Here is a 16,936-nt window from a genome sequence, read left to right on the forward strand (position 1 = left end):
CAAGTTCTGGGTGAACAAGTACCAAGGGGAGGATTTTTAGATCTCTTCTAGATCTATAAATGCATTATTATAATGCTGTATTGCTTAAAACAACATAGTGCCAACTCATTGATGAAACAGAGAAGTCAGAATTAAGTAAAAGCATATATGGGATACTAGTTTAAAGTTTCATCGAAGGCAAAAGAGATTATTCAAATAATGTCAAGCAACTGGCTTGGGGTTTAGAAAATATAAAGCAATTTCTCACTTCAAAATGAATTTCACATGGTTCTAAAATTTAAATATACGACATTAAATACTAAAAGTGCTAGAGGAAACCATAGTAAATGTTTTTATAATCTTGAAGTTTGAAAGTTGTTCTAAGTATGACAACAACAAACAAAAAGCCAACAACAATAATCCCAATGTCTTAAAGAAAATTTGACTACATAAAAACAAATCTGTTTACTCATTCACAAGGTAAAGGATGAGGCTATGTGAGCAGTAATGACACATTCCCATTCTATGTGCTAAGGCACCAAAAATTTATGATTTGATACATTTAGCATATCACTCATGCTTTCTTGTATTGCTGTTTATCCACAATTCACATCTCCTGATTCCCCAATGATAGTGCAGACTCCTTGAGTTAAGAATCCTGTTCATTGTTAGTGCCTAAGAAACTGCCCTTTATTGATGATAAAGGTAATCATAAAATAGAACAATTCAAACAATTAGGTCAGTTTTAAGAAGATCATTAAGCAGATTAACCAACTAAAGTAACCAGTCATTGGATTGGGTTTACTAGCTTGTTGAAGTAACTAGGAGTTTTGTCAACTATAACTTTTCCAGTATTCAAGCATCAATAAAGCTTTTGTTTTCTTATTCAGAAGACACTCTGTCCTTCTCAACTCTATACAGTAGATTTAGTAATGGGGTGGCTATTGATTTTCTAATAACTGATTTTATATCATTCTACATGTGTGTGTGTGTGCTGGGCATTGAACAAAGCCTTGTGCATTGAGCCTCATCCCCAGCGTCATTTGACTTTCATTTCATTTATATCATCACATCTTAGCTTTTTAGAGAAAATCTTTTTCTTCCCAACTGTTCACCTTGAAAAGTTTCAGACATATAAAAAAGTTGAAAGAATTGCACAATATAACCTGTATACTGGCTGTTGAATTTCAACAATTGTTAACAGTGAGCTACATTACTTTTACTTCTTTGTGTGTGGATATATACACTTTTTGCTTAATCATTTTAAAGCTGTAGACAACATGACATTCTACCCTCAAATATTTAAGCCTGTATCTGCTAAAATAAGCATGACATCAAAGAATATGAATAATTCATATATCTCATAACAATTCTGCAAAGTTCCCCAATTTGTCCCCAAAACATCTTTTATAACTTTGTAAATTTTGTTTATTTTTTATTCAGAAGGCAGTCAGTATAGACACAAAGACTTTGGTCTCTATAATCTCTCTAAAATCTTTGTTTATATAAAAACTTTAAAAATTTATGATATCCTCAAAGTTAACTCTAAATTCTGTGACAAAAATGTTTTCCTGAATGGCAGACTTGTATTTCCACTTATTTGCTGGACCGTTTTATGTGGACAGAGGGATATATTCTCCTAACACAAAGCCATAAGATTCTAAAACATTAATTTATAGAAGCTGAAAAAAGTTTAAAAATTGAATCTAACACTGTTAAAAAAACAAAACTATAAAAATTTTGTCTCCTTAGTGATCAAGGCAATGAAATTTGTTGTATTCTTTATTTCTCTCCTCCTCCTTTTTCTTCTTCTATTTTGATTGGGGGATTTTAGATTACAAATATAAGGCAGTAAGTTTTTATTTTTTATTTACATATTTTTTGGGCAGTAAGTTTTAAACTTTTTCTTTCATTTTAATAGAAAATAAACAGTTATGACATAACTCTTTCATAGTAAATAGGAAAAAGAAGAGAGGAAAGAAAGAAAGATAGAAAGAAAGAAAGAGAAAGGAGGGAGGGTGGGAGGAAAAGAAGGACAGAGCGGATGTGACTTTTAGGCAAATATGCAGTGAAGGCCTTTTTCATTTTTATTTGACTTTAACAGGCAGTACATATTAATGTGGTACTGAAGTTTTATATAGAGATAGAAAGACTGATACAGGGAGAGAGGGAGGTACTGTGTACTGTGTTAGGAGTCCCCTAGACCACCCCTGGCTTCACCAAGGAGGATTCACAAAACTCAGCATATAGTCCCATTCACAGCTATGATCAGCAATGGTGAAAATCAGCAAGGGGAAAGGTGTGTGAAATGGTTCCTGGAGGAGGCAAGGCCCACGCTTCCCAGATTCCTCTCCTGGTAGAACCTCACAGGGTGTACCAGGCTATGAGTCTCTAACCATCTTACAGAATTATGCATGTATTTTCTTAACTGGTCGCTGAAAGAATTAAGTGAATCATATTGCTAATTTATATAACCATTGTTATATGGTTCTTTGCTTATTTTTCCAGTTTCTTTAGGCAAACAAGCAAATAAAATTATTCTTATCTTCTCCTTTTTCCCTCTACAGAGTATACATTGTTAGAATATACTTTGTCCCTCTCCTTTCTTTTATTGGGAGTTCCTTCCATGCCTTCATCTAGACAGCATCTACATTCTTTTCACAGATAGAAAACATACCCTTGCCTCAACATTCCACATGTACTTCACATTTGGGTTGTTTCTTATCATTTATATTATAAGCACTTAGTGTAATAACTAACCTTGGACCTCTGAAAGGCCTTTTTCAGAAGAGTGAGTTGTGGCTCCCAGGAACCATCCCGGTCTGAGCAATGGATTCTATGTGGTCGGCCCAGTCTTCTGCATTTAAGTTAGCTCCAGAGAAATCACTGGATGAAGATGAGGGATTTCTTCGATTTACCTTGTGCAAATAAGCTGCTCACTGGTGAGGATACCTCATACTTTGTTTTCTAAGTATCATTGCATTTCTTCTTTCTGTGTAGACAGGAATTAAGAGGATAGAAACAGCCCTTGGTGGGTACGTAAGGTTTAGTGTACAGTTGCCAAATTTAGCAATTTGGCAAATATTTCTACTAAAAATTACTTGTTTACTGAAATTTCAATTTCATTGGGTGCCCTATATTTTCACACTGGCTTTTTAAGACTGGGTCTTGCTATTGCTATATAGTTCAGGCTAGCATAGAACTCCTAGGTAGTTCATGCTGGCCTTGAACTTGTTATCTTCCTACCTCAAGCTCCCAAGTGCTGAGATTACAGTCATATGCCCCACATCTGGCTTCGATACCATATTTTAATCCAGAGATTTAAACATTGAAAGACTCTTGAGGTGAAGTCTCTGAAATAAGAAGGAAGGTCAGACTTGAGTCACATTCAGAGTGGTGACTGAACAAGGTTACAGCAGAGTCAGAGCTCTAGGCTTGAGTTCCACTTCTACCATTTGACGAAAACATCGACATCAGAGTGGTTCAGTAGAAACTCAGCATGAAGCTGGGCATGGTGGCACCCGTCACTCAGGAAGCTGAGATAGGAGGATGGTGAATTCAAGGCCAAGCCTGGGCTACATAGGGAGGCTATCTCAAAAACACAAAAAAACCAAGGGAAATAAAAGGAAACTTAGCAGGAGAAACACCTCCTTACTGATAGCAAATTAACACATCTGCTAATCAGATCGCTGGAGTCCACCTAATGCTGTGTCCCTAGCATGTGGAAGTCTAAGGCCTCAGGTTTCTTTATGCAAGTTGCCTGACTTGGGGGAGCATGTGGGTGAGAGGTAGGTACGAGTCCCAATGCCTCTCCAGTTCCTGCTGGCTATTTCCACTCTCAGATGTTATAGGTCAGGGGCTGTTTGATGGGAAGGAAAGAGGACTTCAAAAGCAAGCTTCATGTTATTTTTATAATGTCCAGTTTTAACCCCTTTAGATAGATATAATCATGGACATTTGAAAAATAATACTTTTTATTAGAAATTTGCAGATACCATGAGCCTGCTCTTTGTAAATGACACATGGAAAGAACACAACCTACATATTCCTTTGTATATAGTGTATTTTTAGCATTGTAAAGCCCCAGTGTCATAACTAACCTTGTCTTTTGTTTCTCATTCTCCCTTTAAACTGAACTATGAAGCACACCACTGCTTAGTTCTTCTGTAAGTTTCATGTTACCAAGAAATGAAAGTGTTCTGAAGATGTCCTTGACAGCATATGCAAATTAATATAACAAAAAACGTTCTTTTGTGTTGAAGGCCAGTCCCAAATACATTCTAGAATTCACCAAATGAGTTCAAAGGGACAGATCTTTTGAAAAAAAATCCCCTGATGCAAATAATAGAGTAGCTGACTTGGTTAAAGAGAAATAAGACTATTTATGGCTGTAGTGGAATAGTCTCCTGTTGTCTTGGATGCTCAGAGGCAGTTTTTCCAAGGCAGGAATTCAGACAATGGATCTTGCCATCTGGTCTCCATAGACCGTTCATTAGTAGTGAGGTAGAGTGGAAAAGCGCTTGTTTGGGATTTGAGACATGACTAGCTAATAAAAATGCTAAGTCACACCTGTACATGCTGTTACATTTTCAGACCAGGCCTGAAAAATCTCTGAGCAGACAAAACCAGCTAGATTTAAGTGAGCTCAACCTTGGCTGGTATGCAAACATAGGTGAAACTTAGCTTGAGCTGTATCTTATAAATGCCTATATTAAAGAATGTCAGAACTTAAGCTCAAGCGATCAGAATCAGCCAACAAATTTATAATTATATAACTGAGGGCTTTCTAATAGAATCGACCAAATAAGGCAACTGTTTAACCATAACCACTCAAATACTTTGTTTTACTTCTGTGTCCATCCTATAAAATCTTCTCCCTTGTGTTCCCTAAGTGAAGTTCCTGAAACTTCTGTTCTGCAGCTGCCCTATTCATGAATCACGGTTTGCTCACATAAACTGTTTGAAAATGTTACCCTGCCTTAGTTCACTCTTTAAGCAATGGTTTCATCCTGTTTATCATTCCATGGAGTTAGAGACACCATCCCTCATAAAGTCTAAGAATGAAACACTTGTAGGGCAGCTATTATTAAACCTACTTTGCCCACAAGGAAGAAGATGCTCAAAAAAAAAAAAATCACAGATCTAGTAACAAGCCAAACTGAATTACAACTGTCCATGCTTTTTCTGCAAGTCATCTAAGCAGCCAGGACTCAGCAATTTGACTAGATAACAGAAAGTTCTTCCTGAGTTTATTATTGTAAAGATTTCTTTTCTATATTTGATGTAGTATCACATTAGATACTGTCATATTTTGCTTATCTATTGCTATGTTAAAAAGATCCCCAAACTTAACTGGCTTAAAACAGCTACAATTTTATTTGCTCATGATTCTGTGGGTTGGCTGGACCTCGGTGGGCAGTCCTTCAGTTGCACTCAGTTGTGTCTTCCATGACACCTTCTCCCAGAACTTTGCAATCTGATGGCTTTACTCACACCTGTTGTCTATGCAGAAGACTGGCAGGCTGTGATCTCTTTCTCTTTTCTTTCCACATGGCTAGTTTGGGCTGCTTCTTCTGGTGGCTGGGTATTAAGAGCGAGCATCTCAACAGAGACAATTTCCAGTGTATACCTGTACATACCAAGTCTTTGCTCACACCATTCTTGCTAATGTCCTATTGATTGACCATGGCAAGTCAGTATGACAAGGTACTCCTTGATGGCATGAATACTGGGAGATACGTTCATTAGGAACCACAAAGTACACAATAGAAATGTAAAGGGATTAGTATTTAAGTCAAGACCTGTTTTTTCAGATTCTTTGAAGGATGTTGAACTTCAAACATTGCTGTAGGACATTATGCAGTCTCAGTCTGCATATGTAGTGGTACATGCTTGTACTCTCAGCACTCTGGAGGCAAGGAAGAAAGATTGTGAGTTTGAGGACAGCTTGGGCCACACAGTGCAACCCTATCTCAACACAAACAAACAAAGAATATTATGCATCCTCTGAAAGTCACATCATTAGAATATTAAAGGACATAGAAAAATATGCTAGGAGTAAATGAAAAAAGTTACAAAATAAGTACTTGTTTGGATGTGCATCACACTTTTAGACATTGTTATTATTACTAATTGTTTTCACTTCTTGTCCTTGTATTTATCAAAATTTCATCAGATTACATACTTTTTCATAATCTGTAATAAAGTGCTTTTGTAACTGAAGAAAAATCTAAAGCTAGTGTTGCTATAGGGGGTGATAGATTAACAAGGTTTGGGAACATCTACGTAATCCCTATTACTATGATGTTTTTCAGATACTATAAAGTAAAAGATTTGCAGTCAATAAAATACTGATTTCACAGGAATGCACATAAGGCGACACCCCAGTCTATTTAAATGATCAGATTGGGAAGGAAAAAGATGACCAATTCAGAGTTTGGCAGCATTTAGCCACTTTGGACGGGAGAGCAAGTTGATGAGAACGTAAACTAGGCATTGCTTTTCTGGAGGGATTCCACTTGTAGCAATGCTAAGATGGAGAAAAGTTTTAATTTTCCAAAATACAAGAACTGTCTTAAAAAGGCTTTTGGAACTAATGGTGGTGCTGTGTTTCTTCATATACTTCCCCCAGACTTCTCTGTACTGTCATCATGAAATGTCCCAAAGCTGGTACATTGTAATATTGAGAAGAGGCAGCAAGGCTTGAGAGTTTCGCAGTCATCACCTCAAACCACTCACTCTCTAGCGCATCTTCACTTTGAAAAGGATCACTACAAAGTTTCTGAAGTCTGGCACTCAAAAATCCAGATATAACCACTCTTGGGTTTAGCCCTGCTACCTAGCCTTTTGGTTTTTGGCAGTACTGGAGTTTAAACTCAGGGCTTTGAGCTTCCTAGACAGGTGCTGTACTGCTGAAGCCCACCTCCAGCCCTGTATTCTTTGCTTTTTCTGCCTGCCTTGAGGTTTAATTGTTAAGTGCCTTCTCTGTTAAAGCCAGTGATCAGATTTGTCAGAGGCTGCCTGGCTTAGAGCAAACCTGTTCACTTGAACAATCAAGAAGCCCCATTTTGATCCCCAGCTTGACTCTAAGGAACTGTGTGACCTTCCTAAGCTAGTCACACCAGCTCTTTGAGCCTTAGTTTCTTCATCTATAACATGAGATGGGAATCATTCAGCCATGAATGTTCCATCTGACTCCAAAATCTTATCAATTCCATCACCTTTAACAGGAGAGGTAATGAGCTCTGTGATTTGACCACAGAGGACTTTTGCCACCTCAGCAATATGAGTTAAATTACCTTTGTCATGATGAGCCATTCTTATGCTGGCCTCTTATAACAGGATGAAAAATAGCTGAGAGGCCAGCTAACCCCGAACCGCAGGGTATGTGGAAAAATCTGTTCTCTCCACATCACTGTCAAAGTCAGACTCAACCTATGTCACCTCTTTCAAGGTTACTGTTGCTTTATCAATTTCTTGATTTAGAAAAAAATTAGGACTGGAACCATTCTTAGAGGAAGTTGAATGAACATGTAATTAAGTGACATATTTAAAAATCTCACCCTCAGGAATGAGTGCATGTGACCCTGCATAAAAAAAACAAAAGATAATGTGATTATTTCCCTCTGTACTTCAAGTCATAACAAAACACTGGTGTTGAACTTTTTTAAAGTGATGTTTGATTGCCGTTGTCTTATCTTCTTTATTCAAAATGTTTTTCTACTTGGGATGGGTCAGGAATCAGCTCCAATCTACTCTGTATTTTTGACCTGAATCTTCAGGAAAGAGGATGAGGAAGAAGGTCCTGGTTAAAATAAACTGTGTTGTCAACCTGGGCAGTTTTGCCCCCAGTGGATGTTGGCAATGTTTGGAGACAGTTTTTGGTTGTCACAAATGTGGGATAAGGGGCAAAAGTGATAACTACTGGCATCTAATGGGGGGAATTCAGGGAGGCTGCAGAGTATCCTACAGTGCACGGGATGACTCCACAACAAAGAATTATTCAGTCCATAATGTCGGCAGTGCTCAGGTTGAGAAACTCTGAGATAAATTATCCTGGGGGTACAAAAGAAAATAGTGAGGGACAAAGAGGAGGAAAGAGAGGGACTCAATCCCAAGGAGAGATTCTTGACCCCAAGGAAAAGCTGATTCCTCACTCTGATGATTTGTTTCTCTTTTATCTATTAGCATATATTAATTGTACAAAAGGTTTTCATTGTAATATTTCCATACATGCATATAATGTACTTTGATCAAATTTACCCCCTGTTACTCTGATGACTTTAAGGAGGGACCTTAACTCAGTTTTAGCATAGGACTCAAAATGTTTCCATAATATGGTCAGCCATAGCTTCCATGAAGAAAATACTAGATGCAACACCCCTTGCCTGGGGAAAATCAGAGAATTACAGGGCCTCAGGCCAACAGCCTGGTCTTCAGTTTTAAGAATCTCTCAAAACAAGGAAGGATGAGGCCATTCAGCAAAAATTCACTGTGCTCCATCTTCTGCCTGGACTGTTCCCTGGGGTCTCTGAAGACCATTTACAACATTAAAGACAGTTGTGCCAAAGGACTAGCAATCAAGCCAGGTCTCAATTCTTTTGGGCAGGGGGCTTGGCTGTATTGACATTTGAACTCAGGGCCTTGAGCTTGGTAGACAAGCACTATGCCACTTGAGCCATGTCCCCAGCCCTTTTTGTTTTTTAGGTTAATTTTTAGATAGAGTCTTGAGCTTTTTATCTAGACTGGCCTTAGATTGCTATCCTCCTACCTGTGCCTCCTATGAAGCTGAGATGACAGGTGAGAACCAACAGACCTAACTTTGTATTGGTTGAGAAGGGGTCTGGAGAACTTTTACCTAGGCTGTCCTTGAACCAAGATTCTGCCGATTTCTGTCTCCCAAGTAGCTAGGATTACAGGTGTGAGTTACCATGCCCAGCTAGAATGTATATTCTAAAATCATTTCCCTTCTTCCTTCTCTTATTTTGTGACTACAGCTTGTCCACTTCTATAGTTAGTTGAAAACAGATGCAAAAAAACTAATACCTCTGGTCCTAAGAGTATGGCTGTGCTTGACATACAACCTGCCTTTTTTGTTGTTTTTGCAATCACCACAAATCAGAGCCATGTTCATGGAATTCCTTAGCCAAGGTTGTGCTGGGAATCCAGAACTTTCTGCGTAAGAATAGAGGGAACTATGGCAACCAAAGGTCCCAGTTTGCCCAGGATTGAGTTTGATGGGATGTGGGACCCTTCAATGCTAAAACTGAGAAAAGTTTTAGGTAAACCTAACTAAGCTAGTCGCATGGAGGAGGGAGCATCTTTGCTTCACTAGAACCACAGACTTCAGTTGGAACTATTTCAGCTAAATCTAGAGTAGACATCATAGCCTATTAGAACTGCTTGTGACGTTGACAATCATCTTCCCTCTCATTTTTGCAGAGACACTCAGACTCAGAGAGGTGCAGACATTTTCCCTAAGGTCACACAGTGTGCAAGTAACATGTCAGGACCATGTCCAGATTGCCACATTCTCAATTTAGGGCACTGTGCACTTTTTTCTACATCCCACTTTATGGCTTTCTGGTTCCCTTTTTGTCACTCTCTTTAAATGTAGAGTTCAGCTGACGGCATGGTGATGGAGGGCTGGAACACAATCTAGCTGTTGTAACAGGCCTCAGTGGATCGGCACCTCTATGATTATGGGGCATTCGTTTCTGCCTGCCATTTCCACAGCCTATTGGAAGCATGCAGCTATTTGTTATCACCTCAACGCTACCTTGGTTGAGATGATCACATGTCAAGACCTTGAATCCCTTCTAAAACGGGGTTTAACATCTACAAAATGACTATAAATGCATGAAAGTCTTGCTTCTTTCTACCTTATGTTCTTATTGCTTGCATTTTATTTATTATTGTACACTATGATATTTACAAAAGTTCTTATAATATATCATAGTTGAATTCACCCCCTCCATCATTCTCCTTTACCCCACCCCCCACAATTCCTGGAAGTTTCAACAGATCTCATTTTTCCATTTACATACATGAGTACATTAATAGTTCCACCATATTCACCATCCTACACCCTCCTTATATCCTCCACCTTCCCACTGGTACCAACTCCCTAGACAAGACCTGCTTTGCCTTCCTACTCTGTTTTTGAAAAAAAAAGATAATTTTTGCCTTACACTCTTTCAAAAGAATTAAGATGCGTGCTCTAAAATTCCAAGTTAACAGACAAGTCGATCAGTTCTAAGCACTTTACAGCTGAGAACTCATTTAATCCTCCTTATACCCCTAATGAAAAAGGGACTAAGGTACAGATAAGGCTGAAAGTAGCAACATACAAGGAAACCAAGGCACAAAGGGCTTTGGCAACCCACTCAAGTTGTTGTTTAAGCTCTAAGAAGTGGTGGAGTCTATGTTACTGAACATTAGGTCCTTTCAGGAGAGAAAATAAAGCCCAAGTCTATAACAAAGCAATCAACCTGAATGTGGTCTTGGAAAGCAAGAGTAGGATAAAGATGGAGGGATGTGTTCCTGGGGTACAGGGGCATAAATCAGCAAGACAAGTACCTGTAGTGACGAGGGGCTCTGTTGACTTCTGCATGCAATGAAGGATATGATTGTATTTCTTGTCCCCAATTCCCATCTTCGTTGAATATGCTGTCTCAAACACATGGACCAAACACCCCAGGATGTCCTGCTTCCATCTGTGCTGGAACATAGCTATCAGGTTCTGGAAAATTCTGCCATGAAGTACCATCTGCAACTGGTCCTTTCACCAAGTCCTTCCTGATCTCTCCAGCTCAAGCGTCTTGATACTTCGTCTTTCCCTTCCCTACTTAGCTGGGCCCCCTGTAGTTTGGCCACTGGATTAGGGAGGATTTGCCACAGGAAATGAAACCTCTCTGAGATGTGAGTGCATTATGTGGTGGAGTTGTAAAACTGGTGTTTTGGGCTTCCATCTCTTGCTTCCCGCCTCTTTTCTAGTACATTCTATCATATTCTCCCTTGCATGGTGATCAATTCTGTCCTTAGGCAGGCGTGGTTGTCATTCTTCATATTTCACTGTAACTTTAATGCTAGGTTGCTACTTTCAGCTGAGCGTCACTGAAGGAAGAAAATGACAAATGAATTCTGTCCCCACAAGAGTAATTAAAGCCTCAGTGAACAGATAGGTGTTCTATGAGGACAGGAGCCCTTCTCCATGCTTCTGAAATCAAAGAACATTTTCCATGCGGCCTACATTTTCGTTTGGTCTGCTCCAATAGTTAGCTATTGAACATCACTACTTTGATGTGGAAACACACTGTACAATCTTTGATTTTAAAGGAAACATCTACAATGATCAACTTGATGTGATGCCTTATGTGGCACAGCTGTTATGTCTTGGGGAAAGGAGATTGCTAGTAAGCCCTTCACAAGGAAAACCTTCAAAATGGAGAAAAAGTGACCCCACTTAATTTCTTACTTTTCTTTAATTTTGTAAACTGGGCTTCAAATACAAAGTAGCAAACATTTCTAGGTAGTGCACCAACACATAACTCCATCAAAACATAATATTCCAAAAGAATGATACAAACTATGAAAGAAAGTAGTCAGTATGGCTTTATTGAAATGTTTTAGTACATCAGAGGATCTTAAAAATTCTATATTCTAAACCAATGCAAGCACTATAAATATATTCCTGAATCTAGTTGACATCATATCTAACAAAGGAAAGTTATATGGATGTCTGTAAGTTGACTAATATAACTTAAGTTGGAGGCTAAACAACTTTGGTGTATTTATATTTCTCTGGCTCCCCTTTTTGACTAGATATATGCCAAGGCTACCCTCATTCAGTAGAGTTGGACAGGACCAATATATTTGGTGGCTTCACTTAAGCTTCCATACCATGAGCAGCAAGGAAGAAGAAAGTTCTGGGTTTAAGCTGCTCACCAGGCAGTTTCCATCACCTTTGTCGAAATGAAACCATCAAATATGGTCTGCATTTCCATGGTGTAAGGCTAAATCCAGTCTAATTAATTCATAAATCTATTCCCAGGTATTTTAAAATACAAACATGGGGCCAAATAATGATAGAAATTATCAGTTCTTAATTCAGAGAATAGCCAGCTAAATTTTTATATCCAGACTTTTACCTGAAGATCATTATTTTAAAACTCTCTGTATACATTCTGTAACTTTGATCTTAGATAAAATGATTACCTTTGAATCAACTGGCTTGTATACTTGTATGTTAAGCTGTCTACATATGGGTGTTTACAACTATGTCTTCATTTTGTACAAGTCCATATTTATAAAAAACACACAGCATCAAGATAGGCTCCTTATACATCTCCAGCCAAGTTTTTGTAGATGGTCTGTACTGCAGAGCTGACTTTATCAGGCGACAATGCCACTCTTTCCCAAAAGCCACCATAAGGTACAGCCAAATGCTAGTTTCTGTAGTAACTTGAATAATACTTTCTTTCATAAAGTTGAAACTCTAAAGACTGTTGTTTAAGTTTGTCAATGACTTAAATAGATTTCTTCTCTCTCTCTCTCTTTTTTTCTTTCGTTGGTACGGGGTCTGAACTAAGTGCCTTGCACTTGCGAGGCAGGTGCTCTACATCTTGAGCACCTCAGCCTTTTTTGCTTTACTTATTTTTCAGGTAGGGTCTCAGATTTTTTTTGCCTAGGGCCTGCCTGGACCATGATCCTTACACCTCCCACATAACTGGGGTGACAGGTATTTACCACCACACTGTTTTTTTTGTTGAGATGGGGTCTCGCTAACTTTCTGCCCAGACTAGCCTCAAATTGTGATCCTCCTGATCTCCACCTCACAAGTAGCTGGGATTACAGATATAAGCCACCACACTCAGCCTAGATTTGATTTTCCTACCTGCAGAATTTAGATCAGAAAATTTATTCCCCACCAGTTGTAAGATTCAGCAGAGGGGAAAGATCACTGTTTATCATTTTAAGGCATTGTCTATGCAGGTAAATCCTTTTCTTTGGTGGCTGAAGAATTCAGGTGGTTGTCTACCAATAAAATTCTGGGTCAGTACTTGATTTCTGCACTTAAAAGGATGTTATAAAGGGCTGTCTCGGGAAGAATACAATTCTCAGTGAATTTTTCCCTCACAATCACTTCTGAGTCACTTCTTCAACATTATCCTAATGGAGCAGGTAATGCTTACTCTTCTGTACTTTTTTTTTGTAGACCACTCTTATCCATATATTTCATGTACCAGCTTTAGTTAAGATAATCAGTTGTCATAGACTTACTACTCCTGAGTACAAAAGGCAAAAGAACATTTAATCCAAGTTCATGAGATAATGTTTAAATATGCATTTGTTGGCACACATAAAAATTTATCTTATTTATATCAAAACAAAATAATGGTCAACCTAGTAAATTTGAGGGGACTCATGGGGAGTCTTCATTTTAGTGGAAACCCACTACATGAAATTATTGGAAAAAATGCAAAGCAAAAAGCTATAGCTAAAAATATGATGTCAAGGAACAAGATAACAGGACATAAGGGGAACATCCTAACTATTCCCTTAGGATGGACAGAGGAGAGCATTGGTGTGACAATGAGCTCACAGACTACATCTCAAAATGGTTTCAAAATCACCACGATTATTGAATATGATTTTGGAGTTTTAGGGCATGGCATTTCAGATAAGTGATAATGACATATCTTAAAAGTAGCAGTAAAATTGACACAGGACTGCATTGATGTCTAATGTCTGCCAAAAAATAAATGTGCCAGTAGCCATCTTAAGCTAAATCAAACTTTCTCCAACTTAAGCACAATAACCAAGATGGTTTATTTGAAACCCAGTTACCTTTTTTTTTTTAAAAAAAGAAAAATTTAAAATTCATGGTATTATACATTTTCTAAGGTTCACTCCAAAGTACAGGGCTTTTACAGGGTCTCACCCAAATGTCCACAGGCATCGTTATATATTTACAGAAGGCTTTAACCTCAAGTTACCTTTGGCAACCTTGAAATATATAAACTATGAATTTCCACAATGGAATTTTATACTAGAAAGTTGTCGCCTCAAAGTAAAGAAAAGAAAAACGGAAAGATCACCTATGAGAACAAGTCAAAATGTTAAAAAAAAAATTCTCATTTAAGATAGTTCACTTAAAGACCAAATAACCAACATCTCCCCCCCAAAAACCTAGAAAGTCTTGAGCGCTAGAGGAGGAAACAATGAATCTCAGAGTTTACAAAGATCTGATGCTTTTGCCAGTGATACACTATCATTACTGAGTCCTAATACTAAAAAAGCAGACAAACAACAAGTGAGAAGTTGGAGTAGGCTCGCTTGACACTTCCCATTCTGGATTTATAGCGGGACATGGCTGAACAGATATGACACAGATTCCCCGTTGTGTGTTCTTCGGATGGCCTCCGCCAGGATCATCGAAATGTCAATCACCTGAATGTCAGTGAGAAAACAAACAGGGAGGAACAGTGAGTTCTATTGCTTCAAAACCGGAAAATCCAGAAAACCTCGAAATGACTTCTCTAGCACATGGGACCTGCTACTGTGAAACCTCCTGTTTTTCTGGGGAGGACTAGCTTTACATCCCAGCCCACTGAACCAAATCCATATGGGTTCCTGGATGGAAGATTTTCAGGGCAGACATGCAAAGGCTTTTGGGGGCTGCTGTTACCCAGAGACATCCTTTTCTTGGGACTTTTTTTGTTTTTAAATGCATTTTCATCATTAATGGAAGGTTTTTCCTCTCGCTACTTTAGAAAAGTCAATGACTGTGTCATTTAAGAGCATAACTGTGATTGTCTAATTCTGAGATCATCAAGCTACTTTTCTATAAAGGATCAGAAACTTAACATTTTTGACTTGGAGGCCAGATGACCTCTGTTACAAATGCTCAGCTCGACTTACTACTGCACTGTAAAAGCAGCCACAGGCAACATATAAATGACTGGGTGTGGCTGTGTACCAATAAAATTTTATTCATAAATATAAATTGTGGGCTAGATTCGGCTTGCAGGCCATAGTTTGCCAACTCCCAAGTTAAACTACTGCTATCATGCAAGAAATTGTAAGAGACCACTATTTTGGCCATTTTTGAACATCTCATTATGCCAAGTGACCTCTTTTTCTCTCCAATGGATTAGAATCACAAAAAGCATCACTTTGACCCGCCGTCATGGTCTAGTAAGGGAACCAAAGCATGGAGGAATGAAATGGCTGGCCAAGGTTCACTGAAACATCAAGGCCAAACCCTTTTGACTTATTTCAGGCCAGTTGGTGCCAAGTGATTACCAGGAGCTATGTGGTGGCCTGTGGGCATCCAGTCAGGAGAAAGAGGAAGGAGAGAAGCTTGGAAGATCCTTAATGCAGAATGTTTTTCACTCCAACTTCTTTATAAATTGTGCTAAGATATATATTGTAAAATTTGCCATTTCAACCATTTTAAGTATATAATCATATATACTTAATTATACGCCCAGTGTTGTATAAACATCACCATTATCTGTTTCCAAAACTTTTTCATCATTCCAAAGAGAAATTGTGTAGCTGTTAACCACTAACTCTCCATTTCTCCTTCCTCCAGCCCCTGGCCACAACATATTCCGATTCTAGGTACTTTACATAAGTAGAAATGTATAATATTCTTCTTTTTGTGACTGGCTTCTTTCACTGAGCATGTTCTCAAGGTTCCTCCATGAGTAGGTTGTGGGAGAACTTCCTCAGAAAAGTCTGAATAATATTCCGTTAGAGCAATAGGACATACCTTGGTTATCTGTTCATCTGTTGATGGACATTTGGGTGTTTCTACTTTGGGCTATCATGAGTGGTGCTGCTATGATTATTCATGTGCAACTTTCTGTTTTAACATGTTTCAAATTTGGGGTTATATACTTAGGGGTAGCATTTTTGGAGCATATGGCAATCCTATGTTTAAGTGTGGCGCAGCCTGTTTCTTACTGTTTTTCTATTGTGATTTTATTCCTTTTATTGCTATTTCTAAGTTGTGAACGTTGACCCCTGCAGACTTTGGCCTTTCTCAGTAACCTAACATGACTGATATCCAGCTGTGAAGAGAAACTGTAGTCTTTACAAGCTTCTGCCTCAGCCAGCACTCACTCACACAAGACAGCTTAGATGCTAGTTTTGGGATCTGAGGCAGATGCCCTCACAGCTTGGTTCTGCCTGGGATATAGAGATTACCTGAATCTTGGAGCAGTGTTTCATTTTGTCCTCTTGTGGAATTGTGTTTGTGACGACAACAGCCTCAAAGGCAGCATTGTTTATTCTGGAAATAGCTGGCCCAGAGAAGATCCCATGAGTAAGGATAGCATAAACTTTGGTGGCTCCAGCTGAGAGCAGCCTGTAAAATAGAAGATAAAAATCAGCTGGGTGTGGCGACCGATAATCCCAGCACTGAAAGGCTGAGGCAGGAGGATCTCAAGTTTGAAGCCAGCCTGGGCTACATAGTGAGACCCTGCCTCAAAACAACAACAACAAAACAACAAAGGTTAAAAATTAAGTTACACAAATATTACTGAAACACTCTTTCCTAGTGTCAATGTTAAAAGTAAAAAGTGTGTTCCATAAAGGAAAAGACGAGACAAATTTCCCTCATATTTATTAGCCCAAAGTAGGATCTTTTAAGTATGGATTAGCAAAACACTTAGTATTCCCTTAAATCAGAGATTATCAATCATGGCATTTGGGCTCAGATACTTTTTTCTTTTCTGGAGGTGCTGGGATTTGAACTCAAGCCCTTAAGCTTTCTAGGCAGGCACTCTACCACTTGAGCTGCACCACCAACCCCCAGATAATTTGTTGTCATGGGAGTTGTCCTGTGCATTCTAGGCAAATTTGACAGTATCTTGGCCTCCACTCACTAGCAATATTCCCTCCACTTAATCACTTAATTGTGACAATCAAAGATGCCTGTAGACATTAC

General features: G+C 38.6%; 1 protein-coding gene across 2 annotated transcripts in view; it reads right to left on the bottom strand.

Moving 5' to 3' along the window:
* Positions 1–11,574: 11,574 nt before the first annotated feature.
* The window catches only part of LOC109688309 (ribose-phosphate pyrophosphokinase 2), a 30,441-nt gene continuing 25,079 nt past the window's right edge, over positions 11,575–16,936 (bottom strand). For both annotated transcript variants that reach the window (XM_074064291.1, XM_074064292.1), the window contains exons 6-7: positions 16,195–16,354; positions 11,575–14,430 (exon numbers count right to left, since the gene is read on the bottom strand). In XM_074064291.1, coding sequence (XP_073920392.1) covers positions 14,338–14,430; positions 16,195–16,354 — 253 coding nt within the window. In that variant the 3' untranslated portion in view covers positions 11,575–14,337. The remainder of the gene's footprint in view (positions 14,431–16,194; positions 16,355–16,936) is intronic.

The sequence above is a fragment of the Castor canadensis genome, chromosome X, assembly GCF_047511655.1.
Source record: "Castor canadensis chromosome X, mCasCan1.hap1v2, whole genome shotgun sequence".
NCBI lineage: Eukaryota > Metazoa > Chordata > Mammalia > Rodentia > Castoridae > Castor > Castor canadensis.